This window comes from Homarus americanus, unplaced genomic scaffold (genome assembly GCF_018991925.1).
Source record: "Homarus americanus isolate GMGI-L3 unplaced genomic scaffold, GMGI_Hamer_2.0 scaffold7504, whole genome shotgun sequence".
In the NCBI taxonomy this organism is placed as follows: Eukaryota; Metazoa; Arthropoda; class Malacostraca; order Decapoda; family Nephropidae; genus Homarus; species Homarus americanus.
In genome coordinates, this window is record NW_024752810.1 from 164,085 (window position 1) to 180,000 (window position 15,916).

At 42.0% G+C, this 15,916-nt stretch overlaps 1 protein-coding gene across 6 annotated transcripts in view; it reads right to left on the minus strand.

Annotated features, from left to right (window-relative positions):
* LOC121855197 overlaps nt 1–15,916 on the minus strand; it is a 242,033-nt gene that overhangs the window by 161,236 nt on the left and 64,881 nt on the right. For all 6 annotated transcript variants that reach the window (XR_006086745.1, XR_006086744.1, XM_042350065.1 and 3 more), the window contains exon 5: nt 9,100–9,324. Coding sequence is in view for 4 of the 6 variants with exons in the window: in XM_042350065.1 (XP_042205999.1) it covers nt 9,100–9,324 (225 nt within the window). In the remaining 2 variants the exon portion in view is untranslated. The remainder of the gene's footprint in view (nt 1–9,099; nt 9,325–15,916) is intronic.

Consider the following 15,916-nt stretch of genomic DNA (forward strand, 5'->3'; position numbering starts at 1 on the left):
AGGAGTCGTTGGCATTCTTGAGACTCCACGCCCCAAGTTGTAACTCGGCCGTGGCACGTCGAAATGACTCCCACTATTTTCCTTCCATCTCCCGGACGCTGCTGGCCCAGTGAACACATTCCTCAACCTATTGTCAACAACTGTTTCATCACCTTCCTAGACCCACCTCCTAACTACCTGCCGGCGGGGGGCGAGGTAGGGGAGGCATGGAGGCGAAGAGGGAGGGGAGGAGGCTAGAAGGAAGGAGAGGGGAAGGAGAAGAAAGCAAGGGGGTAGGGGGGGGGATGCGAGAAGTCAGCCAAGGTTTCCGTTTTTTACATTAGTTTTCTTTACACGTTTCTGTTCAGTGTTTTTCCGTCTCTCTTGTTCTCTTCTTCTTAAAAGTTCCTCTGTTCTTACGTGTCTCTTCTTTGTTCTCCCCAAGACTCATCTCTCTCCCTGTACACGCGCGTCGACTCATTTTTCAAGTACGGTTCACCTCCATGTTTGTGCTCTCTCTCTCTCTCTCTCTCTCTCTCTCTCTCTCTCTCTCTCTCTCTCTCTCTCTCTTAATCTCTCTAACAATCTCACATAACCATCCTAAAACGTCTCTCCTCAGTACTCCAATGTTCTCTCAGATCTCCCCCACCCCCCAAAGACTTTCTCTATCTCTCGGTCTCTCTGTCAGCACCCCACTACCTTCCCCCCATAGACAACTAAAGACACACCACAGGAGTTGGTTTTGGCTTCGGAAATAATCACACAAATGAACTTTTCGGACAAGCAGATTTGTACCTCAGAATGTGACTAATTTGCAGTGGAAATATCTCGGGCGTCTATTTATCTACACAACAAATCGTCCATCAGTCAGTTGGGGGGAGGGAGGAGGGGGTAGGGAAGAGGGAGGGAAAAAAGAAAGAAGGAAGGAAGGAAGGAAGGAAGGAAAGAAGGAAGAGAGAGAGAGAGAGAGAGAGAGAGAGAGATAAGATAAGGTATGGAAGGAAAGTTGGAATACAATCAAGGAGAGAGGGAGGTAAGGTAAAGAAAGAAAGAAAGAAAGAAAGAAAGAAAGAAAGAAAGAAAGAAAGAAAGAAAGAAAGAAAGGAAGAAAGAAAGAAAGAAAGAAAGAAAGAACGAAAGAAGGGGTGGTGTCGTTCCCACAGTTTATTTACAACAGCTGCCTCCAACAGCTCCTCAGGTGTGTCAATCACTCCTCTGGTGGGTTTTTTTCCTTCTGTTTTTTTTTCTTCTAAGGTTGTGAGGAATAGCAGAAGGTGTGTGTGTGTGTGTGTGTGTGTGTGTGTGTGTGTGTGTGTGAGAGAGAGGATACAAACATAGGCCTGGCGTCGTAAGGTTATTCTGATGGTATACACACACACACACACACACACACACACACACACACACACACACATTCTCTCTAACAGGTTTACGAAACAATGAAACAGTGACGGAATCCTAAAAATGCCGTTTATGAAATGTCCCTCATAATTGGACACAACAGAACGATTCTAAGTGTCTCATGCAAATAAGGACACGAAAGATGGCGACTGTAATGACGTCAAAATTTCGCTGAGACTCTGCCGGTGAGTATAAGTGCTTTGTTCTGCCACTAAATTTGGTGGAAAGAAAGAGGTCGGAAGATTATTTCAGAATCTACATCCAAAATACGTGACATCATCCAGCATCTGACCTCATCCAGCATCTGACGTCATAGAACAAACGTGACGTCATCCAGCTAACGTGACGTCTTGGTCTAAATATGTAAGTAAATAACATGGCGACGACACAACAACAAAACCATTACTATTGACACTAACGACAACAACAACACAAGTATTAGTGACAGGCGGACAAGAACAATCACAAAAAGTTACATAAACAACAACAACAGTAGTCAGGTTGTCTTAAAATAACAAGAACAACACGACAAGATTAACAACAGCAACAACAACAACGACGACGACGACGACGAGATTAAGTAGAGCAATAACACCTCCTCCTCCTCCTCCCCTCCAAGACCTCCTCCTCCATCTCCCCTCCAAGACCTCCTCCTCCTCCACCTCCCCTTAAAGACCTCCTCGTCCTCCATCTCCCCTCAAAGACCTCCTCCTCTCCACCTTCCCTCCAAGACCTCCTCCACCTCCACCTCCCCTTAAAGACCTCCTCGTCCTCCATCTCCCCTCAAAGACCTCCTCCTTCTCCACCTTCCCTCCAAGACCTCCTCCACCTCCACCTCCCCTTAAAGACCTCCTCGTCCTCCATCTCCCCTCAAAGACCTCCTCCTTCTCCACCTTCCCTCCAAGACCTCCTCCACCTCCACCTCCCCTTAAAGACCTCCTCGTCCTCCACCTCCCCTCAAAGACCTCCTCCTCCTCCACCTTCCCTCCAAGACAGCCTCCTCCTTCTCCACCTCCCCTCAAAGACCTCTTCCACCTCCACCTCCCCTTAAAGACCTCCTCCTCCTCCACCTACCCTAAAAGACCTCCTCCTCCTCCACCTACCCTCCAAGACCTCCTCCTCCACCACCTCCCCTCCAAGACCTCCTCCTCCACCTCCCCTCAGAATTATCACTAATCATCAATATATGTAAATTAATTGTCACTGGTCTTACTTAAACTATCATCAATAACCATCATAAACATCTATCATTATTCTGGCTTATCATAATTAACATTATTATTATTTTTAATTAGTCTGTCTATTATTATCATTACTGTTATAATTATCATCAATTAAAATAAACTACTATTATTATTATCGTGAATTACTATCAACCTTACTATCACCATTAAGTATTATCAAGTATCACTGTGTGTGTGTTAATTAATTACTGATATTAATTATCATTCTTACCGTTAATAATTATCAAGAATCATCACCAAACTCACGCACATCAGAATTAAGTATAATGAGTTCTATAATCACTGTTATCACCAAATATCGCTCTTATTAACACTCTATCACTAATTACCACTCTTAACACAAATTACCACTCCTACTATCATTAATTATTCTCCACCAATCCAAATCTCCCCATACAATCACCCACGGGAGGATAGTTGAAACGTGGAGGGGAAGATCCTAAGAGTATGTGGCCTCAAGCTCCGGCAACCACCACAGCTTATAAGAGACCACAGCCTATCCTTCAAGCTGTGTTAGTCACCCCACCCCCCTAAACACCGCCTTGTTGCAGGGTTGTCGGGCAGGAGGGAGGGAGGTGTTTATTAAGTCCGGGTTAGTTTCTGGTCGAGTCTCGGTGTGTATTTTGACGTTCATTTTAGTATTTATGTTTCTTAGTTGATTTATATGAGGATCTGTTTATTTATCTGTTTTTATGTGGTAAGGTCTCTCTCTCTCTCTCTCTCTCTCTATATATTTATATCTCGTTATTTCTATGTATCCGTCTCCCCTCTCCACCTCGCCTCGCCTCAGATCTCGCCGCACGAGACACTCTCAAAATAACAATACTGCCGTGGCGACACACCCGCCTCTCTCACTATATGCGAGTAAGTGTATATATTAAACACTTTTTATAACCTATAATCGTCAACAAAACTCAAACATTATATATGGCACAAACTTGGCAGTGATTGTGACACATGTCATAATATAACTATAAATAAAAGTATATATGTATATATATATATATATATATATATATATATATATATATATATATATATATATATATATATATATATATATATATATATATATATATATATATATATATATATATATGTGTGTGTGTGTGTGTGTGTGTGTGTAATCGTCATCACAGAAATAAACAACAACAAATTTGTAGGTTATATTTAAGGTTGACTCACAGGGCTCAAGTCACCCTTGAAGGTTATACTCGAGGGTGACTCACAGGGCAGAAATACCCGCAAACCAACGAACAATAACACAAAAAATAATAAGTTAAATTTGGTGTCTTAACTTCCGTTTTCTGCGGGTTAATTTTCCTCCCCTAACTCTCGTTTTCTGTGTAAGGTTTGTCCCCGCAAGTACCGTTTTCTGTGTCTTACCACGTATCAGGGAAGTATTTCAAGCTCACTTAAATTCAAATGGGGGATTCAGGTGACGATTTAACGCACCAAGTGACTCAACACACACGGAGGCCTAACGTTATCAGCATTTAATCCAAGGCCACAAGTCGTATATACGAATAACTAACTGGACTTCCCACAATCAATATATTACCTGAAAGACTGCCATTGCTTCGAGTCAGTAACAACTCAAAATATCAACAGGTTACAACCAATAACGTAGTTTGGCCTGGATTATGAGAACAACGAACTAATGGTACATGAAACTGTAGCCAATCTCAAATTAATACCATTTTGTAGTCAGCTCAACCCCTGTACCCCGTCACTCTCATGCATCAGCCCCTGTTAGTCTCCCGGTCCTCTCTCCCCGACTCGTGAGTGTTTCAGAATCATACTTCGATTCTCCCTGGGTTCACACATTGTAGAGAGAGAGGATTGGCAATGTTAACTGTACCAGGTGGAAGTGGTGTAATTAAACGTTCCTTGATATACATGTTCCCGTCTCTCTCTCTCTCTCTCTCTCTCTCTCTCTCTCTCTCTCTCCTGCCCACACTACACACCGTGACATCACTCCACTTTGATCAAAAACCACGTTAGTCCCAGTTGAAAGTGAGACATTCCCAACGGAATGGTGCGGGGAATGATGTACACACACACACACACACACACACACACACACACACACACACACACACACACAGTACATATACACACATCGTAGCTCCATAGACGCCTCAGCTATGTCCAACTCCCGGAAGTCTTCCCCTGAAATTCCATTTTCTATGAACCCGACAAAACCCGCGGAGGGAAAAATGTGTATAGTTAAGGAGTCCCTATCCAGGACGACCAGATAGAGAGAGAGATACGCACGATACTATCTCCTCCCAGTCTCCTCCCGTCCTTGGAGAGATAACACAATACAAAAAAAGTTTCGGTAGAGTCTCAGGGCAGTTTTGAGGCCATTATACCCCGCTATCATCATTGAGTCGGATGCGGTGTGTGTGTGTCATCTCAACATGGGATGGTTGTGGGCTTTTCAGACTCGTGAGAGAGAGGAAGATTTTGCCCGGTTTTGACGATGATCCCGCCAGATTATACAACTATGTACGGCCACTGGATCATGGGTATATATAGCTGCTTTCATTACGAGAGAGAGAGAGAGAGAGAGAGAGAGAGAGAGAGAGAGAGAGAGAGAGAGAGAGAGTCCTATCCATTCTCGCGTCTCTTGTAATTATTATTATATTCATCTCACTTAACCGATACTTCCGAACACTGGTTAGCTTTAGTCGGTTAAATCGGCATTCTCAAGTAGATTAATTCGGCATTCTCAAGTCGGTTAAACCGGAATTCTCAAGTCGGTTATTTCTGCATTCTTAAGTCGGTTAATTCGAGATGCCACAGTCGGTTAATTCGGCATTCTATAGTCGGTTATTTCTGCATTCTACAGTCGGTTAATTCGGCATTCGTTAACTCGGGAGTGAAATTAAAAATCCCGAATATATATTACTTGATGGTCTGAATATTATACAAATTATTCCCATAAACAGTAATATTTAAATTTTCTGTTGATATATAAAAAAAATATTAAACTACATTACCCATATATTACAAATACCGTCATTATTTCTACAGTAGTTTAGTCTTAAAATTGAATTCAAAATATTACCCCCAAAATATAAAATTATCTTCATATATTTCCATTACTCTACTAATTTATCTAATACTGTATTTCCTTCGTTTTATCTCTATCTACCAATTTATCCATTCTCTCTGCGTAAAGAGGAGGAAGAAGATATGAACAATTACGTGAGGATGTTTCTTCTTGTTTTGCTCCGTTTTCTTTGATGTTTTACTCCGTTTTCTTTGATGTTTTGCTCCGTTTTCTTTCGATGTTTTGCTCCGTTTTCTGTTATCTTCCACACCTGTTAATTTCGTTGTTTTCTACCACAGTTACTCATTGTTCTCTACAACATAATTATGCTACACTGTTTTGATAATATAACACCATCTTCCCTCCGCAACACTATCTTAATACTGTAACACCATCTCCCCTCCGTAACACCATCTCCCCTCCGTAACACCATCTCCCCTCCTCATAACACCATCCCCTTCACCATGTCCGGCCTTTCACTGATAATGTTCAACACTTGTTCAAACATAACACAATGTCTCCTTTAGCCCCAAACAATTCTCTCTCTATGTTTCTTAATTCTTCTCTAATCTTTAATTTTAGCGGTTTATGTACATTGTTTGTATACCTGTACTGTTTATGGTATTGCTAAAGATAATTTTACTTGGTATTACCCACTACTACTACCACTATCGCTACTACTACAACCACAACCACCACTATTACCATCATCACCCCTACGACCATCACCTCCACCACCACCACCACTACTACCACCATCACCACAACCACCATCATCACCAGAACCACCACTATCACCTCCAACGCCACTACCACTACCAACATCATCACTACCATTGCCACCTCCTGTCCCATGAGTCACTTGCTTGATACCAGACACTCGTTGACCAATTAGACATAAATGTGTACTCTCTCTCCGCCCTCTCTTTCCCTTCATCAGTCTTTCTCCCTCTCCCTGCCTCACCCCTTCCCCTCCTCCCTTATTTTTCTCTCCCTCCTTCCCTCCCTCCCTTCCCTCTCCCTCTTCTTTACATATCAAACACATTTCTCTCTATAACAATTTTAAATATATATATAATAATCATATACATAATACACATTGTTTATATAGTATCAGATATAAGGGTGATCAAAAAATACCTGTGCACCTATACTAATTAACAATACACACTACTTATTCTTTGATATACCATATTTATTATAGACCTTCTACTTATAATAAATAGTAGAAATTCTAACAATATCTACCATTTATTGAGACCATTTTCAATATTTACGACAAGGAAAATAACAATTAAGGTCTAACAAGGAACAAGTACAGTATATAATCGATTCTTGTAGGTGGGCAGGTAATTGTTCGATCACCTGGCCAATATAAACAAGATCCAGGTATATTAAACACAAGGTAAGGGTCTTAAAGCCATAGAGATATTGACACTTACCTTATTCCTGTGCCACTGTTGCTCTCACCTGTACCTACCTGTGTCTACCTGGTAATCTGTCATTCTCATTTCATTAAGAATCTGTGGTAAGTTGAACCCCAAAGCTCGTTTCTCCTTATTACATTCAAATATACACCTGAAGATTGATCACCCTAGTTTATTTCACCTGATGATATACCATCCTAACGCTACCTGGGGGAGGACGCGTTACGGTAGATTAGGTTAGGTTAAGTATGAGTAAGGTAAGGTAAGGTAAGGTAAGGTAAGGTAAGGTAAGGTAAGGTAAGGTAAGGTAAGGAAAGGTAAGGTAAGGTAAGGTAAGGTAAGGTAAGGTAAGGTAAGGTAGGGTCGGGTAAGTATGGTTAGGTAATGGCAGATGAGACATGATTTTGATAGGTTTAGTTAATGTGGTAAATATTCAGGTTAAATACACAGGGATGTCTAATCTTCAGGTGACCCCAATCAGATCTTACACTTATTACTACAAGGTCTTCCACACATGACCCTCAAGTATGGAAAGCATGAACCAATACTAATCTCAGTCCACTAACTTAAGGGAGTAGCATAATGGAAAATTTACGAAAGAGAAAAAATAAATAATAGTAAATAATTTTCCTCATGCAGCAGTTAATAAGAATCTTAGGATAACATGTGGTAATATGTATCCTAACACATATGATACAGCACCACATAACACATACCTGCCACCACATATTAAACAACATCTACAAGTATCTGTACACACGCTGGTAAACATATACCTCAATGGAATAAATGTATGATTACCATAATTAGATAATTAAACTTAAAACACACTATAATCATTTTAAGTTATGTAATTATAGTAAAGTTATTATAGAGTTATGAGTAAATAGTAAATTATAGCCGCATTCTGTTAGTTGTTAGAGCTTATTTCCTTCACACAGGCAGGTTAGTTCATGCACAAGCGTTATGTAATGAAAAAAAGTCCTTATATACTGCAGTATAACCAAATATATGAACCTTATAACAGGGGTATACTAAAGAGGGAGTAGACCCCTTTATAAGCCAGGGGTATGTATACTAAGGGAGAATATAGCCCCCCTAGTTTATAAGCCAAGAGATATACTAGGATGGAAGGCGAATATACTCTTCATAAACCAATTTTCTTGTTTAAAAAATAATAGGAGTTTGTGTTAATAGCCGTAGCTGCTTGGCATAAACGGTTAAGCCACATAAGACACAACGAAAAGCCAATTATTTGCATCTCTTCTTCACAAATATTATCCAGAGAGTAAAAGAAAAAAAGAGATAATGAAGGGAGGAAGAAACAAGAACGGATAAAAGCTGGAATTACTGCAACAGAAGATTAGTAAGTAAAGCCTAAAAAGAAGCTAAGGGGGACTAGAAGGGGAGTTAAGTGGGTGATGGAAGGGTTTAAAGGGACGAAGAGGGGGGTTAAGGGGACGAGGGAAGGGGTTTAGGGAACGAGAAGGGTTAGGGGGACGAGAGGGGGGTTAAGGGAACGAGAGGGGAGTTAAGGGAACGAGAGGGGAGTTAAGGGGACGAGAGAGGGGTTAAAGGGACGAACGAAGGGTTTAAATGGACGAGGGAAGAAAAGAAATGGTTAAGGGGACGAGGTAGCCTGAAGCTTAAAGTGTTATCCGGTACACACACACACACACACGTGAAGCTCGCTGAAGCTCATTAAAACTGAAGCTTTCTGTAAACCTCAACTCACTTTAAGCTGAGGTTCAATTAAAGCTGAGGCTCACTGGTTAGTTAGTTCACTCTTAAGGACGTAACAAGCAGAATAGCAACGGGCTTCAGCAGACAGCCACGCTAATAATGACTTCTAGCTTCACTGACACTACCTAACACGAAGCCCAGCAATGACAAGCTTCTCATAAAAGTAGAGATATTTATATATATACAAGAATTATATACATGATCCATTTGTAATCGTGAATAACAATGAACCAACAGCGGGCTTCACCTTTGCTTGAATCACGTTCCGGAACTAGTGGTTTGCCGCCGGAAGTCTTCGAACTCGGCTTTTCCAACTTAACCGGTTTTTCGAATGTGTCCGGTTGACAGGAAGTAGCCGAGATGCCGTTCGCTTTCTCCGTTCGGTTCTTGGAGGAGGACAGCGAACCGAATCCGAGTATTTGTTCGATCTCGGTCAGGAGGGTCGACTCGTCCAGACCAAGTTCCTGTAAGGCTGTTGGAGAGGAAGGAATGAACGCTTCGAGTCAAGAGTCAAGGCGGAGGTGGTGGAGGATGTGGTGGAGTAAGTAGTGAAGAAGGATGGATAGATAGAGAGAGGGAGAGACAGAGAGAGACAGGAGAGATCTAAAGACATAATTATGTGCTAAACTAAACTAAAAAAAATAACCAATGCAAACTAAAGGATTTGCTGAGGTAGTGTATTACATCACTAAGCCACATCAGTGCTAAAGTGAACTAAAAAAAATAATAACTAATGCAAACTAAAAAAAAGGTTGCTTAACTAAGTGTATTTAGTGACACAAACATCACACACCAACTGTGCTGAACTAGTGAACTAAACTAATAAACTAATAAGACAAGTATACGTAAATAAAATATATACAATAAATATATCATAAGAAAGTATATACAAATACACAAATACAAAAATATTACAAACATTTCAATTCTGTACATAATTTCAGCCACTGTACTGACAATAGGTTTAAATACACTCTGTATACAACAACACGACGGGGAATCAAATATACACTCGTACACCTCATAAAGTGTACAATGGGTCTCATGTAAGCAACACAGGCAAGCGAGGGGGCAGCAGGTATTATGGCGGGGAATATAACAAGAGGATTGCGGAACACAGGTCAAGGGAGAGTTACGAGAGAGGCAAAACGTAAACACATGGGAGTATTAATTGGCTGTCACAAGATACCACACAAACACACATATACAAACACAAACATACAAACATAAACACTTAAAAACACAAACACTTAAAAGCACAAACACATAAAAACACTCACACAAACACAAATGGAAAAATAACAAATAATTAAAAAAAAAAAAAAGTTTAGTCAGACACACACGGCCATTTCTCCCCCCTGCCATGACGCGTCGCCACAACAAGGAACTATTATAAGCTGTTTTACGTTCCGTCTGCTGGCGTTCCGTCTGCTGGCGTTCCGACCTCCTCCCCCTCCTAGCAGACGGACGAACGAACAGGGGGACGGACATATTCTCCATCACCTGCTCACTACCACACAGGAGCTCAAAATATTCTGGCGCCACAACGAGTAATACTTCATTTTTCGTCCCCCCCCCCCTAAGACGGACGGACGGAACCGTTTGTTTACGACACAAGAGTACAAATATCACAGTAAAAGCCGTTTGTGGAAATGTGTCCCTACTCCCCTTGTGGTAACCCGTATCTCCAAACGGCACCGTCGCAGTAGTAGTATCACTATATATGAATGACTGGGTATTGGTCATGTAACGAGGGACGTGATTGGTGGATAGGTTTGCTATAGATCATATAGGTTGGCCGTTTGGTGACACAGGTGACACATTTCCACAACTGTACCAGTGACAGAATACACAACGGCATCTCTTAGCATCAGTTAGACGTAAAAACACCTTAACTTAATACGTTTCCTAAACACTGCAGAGACGACAAAAATAATGTACCGAATCTATGGAAATATTTAATAACTTAATTTTGTCCAGTGTACCTTAAACGTGTCGAGTTAAGGCATAATCTAATACCCAATTTAAGATACATTCTCACATCTTCACTTAACGAATAACCTTCATCGGACGAGCCCTTTGAGAGTCTGGATGTGTGTACTCGTAAGTCTTGCGAGTTTTTGTGAATCTGGGCCAAGACTCATAATTTTTGTGAGTCTTATCGCATGAACCTTTGTGAGTCTAAAGGTGTTTAGTCGTAAGTCTTGTGTGAGTTTTAATTATAACCTGTCTCTCCTTGTATTCTCAGACGGTCTTAATAATGGCTGGGTCGTGACAAGGTGTGTGGGGGTAAAACTGGGTCGTGACAAGGTGTGTGTGTGTGGGGGTAACACTAGATCGTGACAAGGTGTGTGGGGGTAACACTAGATCGCGACAAGGTGTGTGGGGGTAACACTGGGTCGCGACAAGGTGTCAATGGGGGTAACACTGGAGTCGCGACAAGGTGTGGGGGGTATGCTGGGTCGTGACAAGGTGTGTGGGGGTAATACTGGGTCGTAACAAGGTGTGTGGGGGTAATGTGCTGGGTCGTGACCAAAGTGTGTGTGGGGGTAAAACTGGGTCGTGACAAAGGTGTGTGTGTGGGGTAACACTAGATCATGGGCTTAAGGTGTGAGGAGTAACACTAGATCGCGACAAAGGTGTGTGTGGGGGTACTAGGTCGTGACAAGGTGTGTGGGGGTAATACTGGGTCGTGACAAGGTGTGTGGGGGTAATACTGGGTCGTGACAAGGTGTGTAGGGGTAATACTGGGTCGTGACAAGGTGTGTGGGGGTAACACTGGGTCGTGACAAGGTGTGTGGGGGTAACACTGGGTCGTGACAAGGTGTGTAGGGGTAACACTGGGTCGTGACAAGGTGTGTGTAAGGGGATAATACTTCCCCTCTATTTGCCTGGGTCGACGTTAATATTCCCCCCGTAAAAGAACGCTACGCCACTGCAGGCACAACCGTTGGTGAGCATCCGTCAGGCGTAGCTTACGATTGTGTCATTGTAATGCAAGGAGATGGGGTTAGGTAACGGAAGGCGATGCTGAGTGTTCGTACATTAAACGGAAATTCGTTAAGCTGATCGTTAAACGGACACTGGCTGTACATATTTGTTCGCTCGCTCTGGCGGTGTCTTTTATGTCATGGACCTAATGATCGCACCATAAAAGAGAACACTGCAAGCAGAAAGCGAGCGAACGTGCGTCAGGCGTAGCTTTCATTACACAGTAGAGAGCGTCCAGGACACATTTGATTGCTCGTTCTGCGGATGTTTTTATGGGAAGCTTTGAGGCAGCGGACCGTGACGTGTGTCTGGACCCGTTATTAACCCTCCGAGGTCTTTATTCGTGCGGGGGGAAGGAGCTTTTTTAAGAGATAATTCTCCCTTGTGCACCAGGACGTTCTCAGCGAGATACTCAGAGATACTTAGAGATAATCAGAGATAACCAGAGATACGTATAGATATCCAAAGATAGTCAGAGATAGCCAGACATACTTAGAGATATCCAAAGTTAGTCAGGGATACCCAGAGACACCTAGAGATAACCAGAGATACTTAGAGATAACGAGAGATATTTAAAACTAACCAGAAATAATGTGGTAAAGTAAACATTCATTTCCTTAATTGTTTTTAATAATTCCAACCCTGGTCTTATGGCAGCAATAGTCAACACCCAACGTTATCAGCTCACTCTCTCTTGTACACAGAGCCAACACAAGCAGGTGTATTCAAGCAGGTGTGTGTGTAATAGACGCGCATTACCACTGACACACCTGACGCACCTGTTACACCTGTTGGCCGTCAGCTCCAATGTGAACACCACCTCTCTCTCTCTCTCTCTCTCTCTCTCTCTCTCTCAGTATTGCTCCGGAGACAACATGGCGTCTCTCTACACAAGGAGATTAAATTTCAAGATTCTGTTCTTGTAGTTTTCTTTGTTCCTCGTACTTAAGCAACTGTTCTTGTTGGTGTTGTTGATGCTGTATTTATTGTTGGTTGTGTGTTTTCTTGTTTCTATATTTGTTTTTCTTTATCTTGTTCTTGTCTTTGTTTTATGTTGTTAATTATGTTTGTTTGTTTGTTTTGTTATTATTATTATTGTCGTCTATTTCTTTGTTCTTGTAATTGTTGTTGACATCTTTCTAGTTTTTGCCAGTATATTAGCAGTGTCTCCTACCCCTACCCCTCCCTCCCAACCCCCCACCCCTACACCTCCCCTACCCCCACCCCTCCCCCCCTCCCCCGAACGCCAGAAAAGCATAGTGTCGTAGAAAGATATATATTTAGTGTCCTATTCTCGTCTCTTCGTCGTCTGATGTCACTGACCCGCCTGGGCCTCACCCATCCCAACTATCTCCCTTGATGACGTGTAACAAAAACATTTAGAAGGGCCTTTAAATTTTAGGGCCGGAGAGAGGTATTTAAGGATGGAGATGGGCTGGATAAGGGGTGTTTAAGGTTGGATAGAGAGGTGTTTTAGGGTTGGATAGGGAGGTGTTTTAGTGGTTGGATAGAGAGGTGTTTTAGGGTTGGATGGGAGGTGTTTTAGTGGTTGGATAAGGAGGTGTTTAGGGTTGGATAGAGAGTGTTTTAGGGTTGGATAGAGAGGTGTTTAGGGTTGGATAGGGAGTGTTTTAGGGTTGGATAGGAGGGTGTTTTAGGGTTGGATAGAGACATGTTTTAGGGTTGGATGAGACATGTTTAGGGTTGGATAGGGAGGTGTTTGGGGTTGGATATTTCATAAAGGGGACAGTAGACTTGGAGCAAGGTGGTTTCACAACTATGTTAAACAAGGTACAAGTCCGGATAACGCATATTCTATCTACGTTAAGTGAGGTAAATCTTATATAACGCCTGACAGCCTTAACGCCTGACATGACCTTTAACGCCCTGACATGACCTTTAATGCCCTGACATGACCTTTAACGCCCTAGCTGACCTTTAACGCTGCATGACCTTTAACGCCCTGACGACCTTTAACGCCCTGACATGACCTTTAACGCCCTGACATGACCTTTAACGCCCTGACATGACCTTTAACGCCCTGACATGACCTTAACGCCCTGACATGACCTTAACGCCCTGACATGACCTTTAAGCCCCTGTGTGTCCTATGGTCAGGGAAACAGGCCAATTAGGGGCCTTTAACTGCTCTTCCTCTCCAGTAGAGGGAAAATTGGATCACCTGAAGAATAACCACCCCAGTTTATATCACCATAGATTAAACATTACAAGGCTACCTGGAGAAGCAATGGGTAGGGGTAGGTAGGGTAGGGGTAGGTAGAGTAGTAGGGTAGGGGTAGTAGGTAGGGGCAGGGGTAGGGGTAGGGTAGGGTAGGGTGGAGTAGGGGTAGGGTGGGGTAGGGTAGGGTAGGTAGGGGTAGTAGGGTAGGTAGGCAGAGTAGGGTAGGTAGGGTAGGGTAGGAATGTTAGTTAGGTAAGATGGTGTCAGGATTTTGAAACATTAGATTAGGTTAGGTTAGGTTAGTTAGGTTAGGTTAGGGGTTAGTTAGATTAGGTTAGGTTAGGTTAGATTAGGGTTAGGTTAGGTTAGGTTAGGTTAGGTTAGGTTAGCGTTAAGTGTTAATCTTCAGGTGAGCCGAAAAAGGTTAAGACGCCACATCTCAAGTTCATTATAACCAAAAGAGATAAGTCTTGCAGGTCTACTTAAACATCGTTAAGTGGAACAAGTCTAAGCCAATTAGGGGCCGTAAATGTTCACCCCAACAAAAACAAAAACAAAAACTATAACAACCAGTTTTCTTTATAACAAAAACACTGAAGCATCTCGTTCAGTGAAGCTCGTCACAGCCAATCAGGAGCCTCAATGCCTCTTTAGCGTTGACAACAAAAAACGTACGATAAGGAACGTTTTCCTTACATGGTGGTGGTGGTGTATTGGTAGTGGCGGTAGTAGTAGTGTGGTGGTGGTAGTAATAGTGGTGTGGTAGTAATAGTGGTGTGGTAGTAGTAGTGGGATGTGGTAGTAGTAGTGGTGTGGTTGTAGTAGTGGTGTGGTAGTAGTAGTGGTGTGGTAGTAGTAGTGGTGTGGTAGTAGTAGTGGTGTGGTGGTGGTGGTGGTGACCTTGTGGCGGGTATTCTCAGAGGCCAGGGAGACACCACCGCCATGACGGACTGTGTCAACTGAGAGTCAAATGAGCGACTAATGTTTTCAAGGATGACGTCAGAGTTATATATACACATTGGGCCAGCCAGCCAGCCAGCCCCTTCCCCCTCCACTACACAAAGACCATCACACTCCTCCGCTGGACTGAGGCTGTTGTTGAGGTTTTAATGTAATACCACGCTTCATTAACTCAGGTATTCGACCAGGTATTCTCAGGTAGTAAAGACACTCTCCCAACAAGAGCTAAAAATAAAAGAGTGATATATGAGTGGGCTTACATAGTGATGAAAGGGAGGTAACGAGTGTTGTAGCTTAACGTGAGTGGGCAGAAATTTAATTACTCTCAATGTTAAACCGACATTTCACACAACATCCTCCCGGGGAAAACATCCACCAGTCAGGTCAAGAAATTCCACTCTGGGTTGCGCAAATATAACCCCTTAATAAACAATGTAAAATATCCCTTAATTAGAAAAAATAACTTCGCATGGAGGAAAAATCATATTAATACCGAATAAAAATTTTAACATTAAGGCATAAAAATAATTGTTTATGAGTTTATTTTAAGCTTTGTATATAAAGATGTTTTGAGAGGATATTTATTATATAACTGAACCAAAAATAACAGTTATCTTTATACAATACATCTTTAATTTTATGAATGATGCTGAGATAAATTAATAATAACTTACATACCTGCATCTGGCAACACTGTTATTTTTATATCAGGTATAAGCTGCCAGACAAGACTGTCAAACATATCAATTAAGAGCTATTTAAATATTACAGAACAAAATTATTAAAACAAATTATATATCCTCTCAGTTATACAAATACTATTTCTACGCAAAACACTTTAGTGAAATTCGTACTTGTATAACGAAACAAAGTCGTAAATTTAACTCTAACTAGCAACATAAGGGTTCAGCTCTCAGGTGCCAAACAGAAT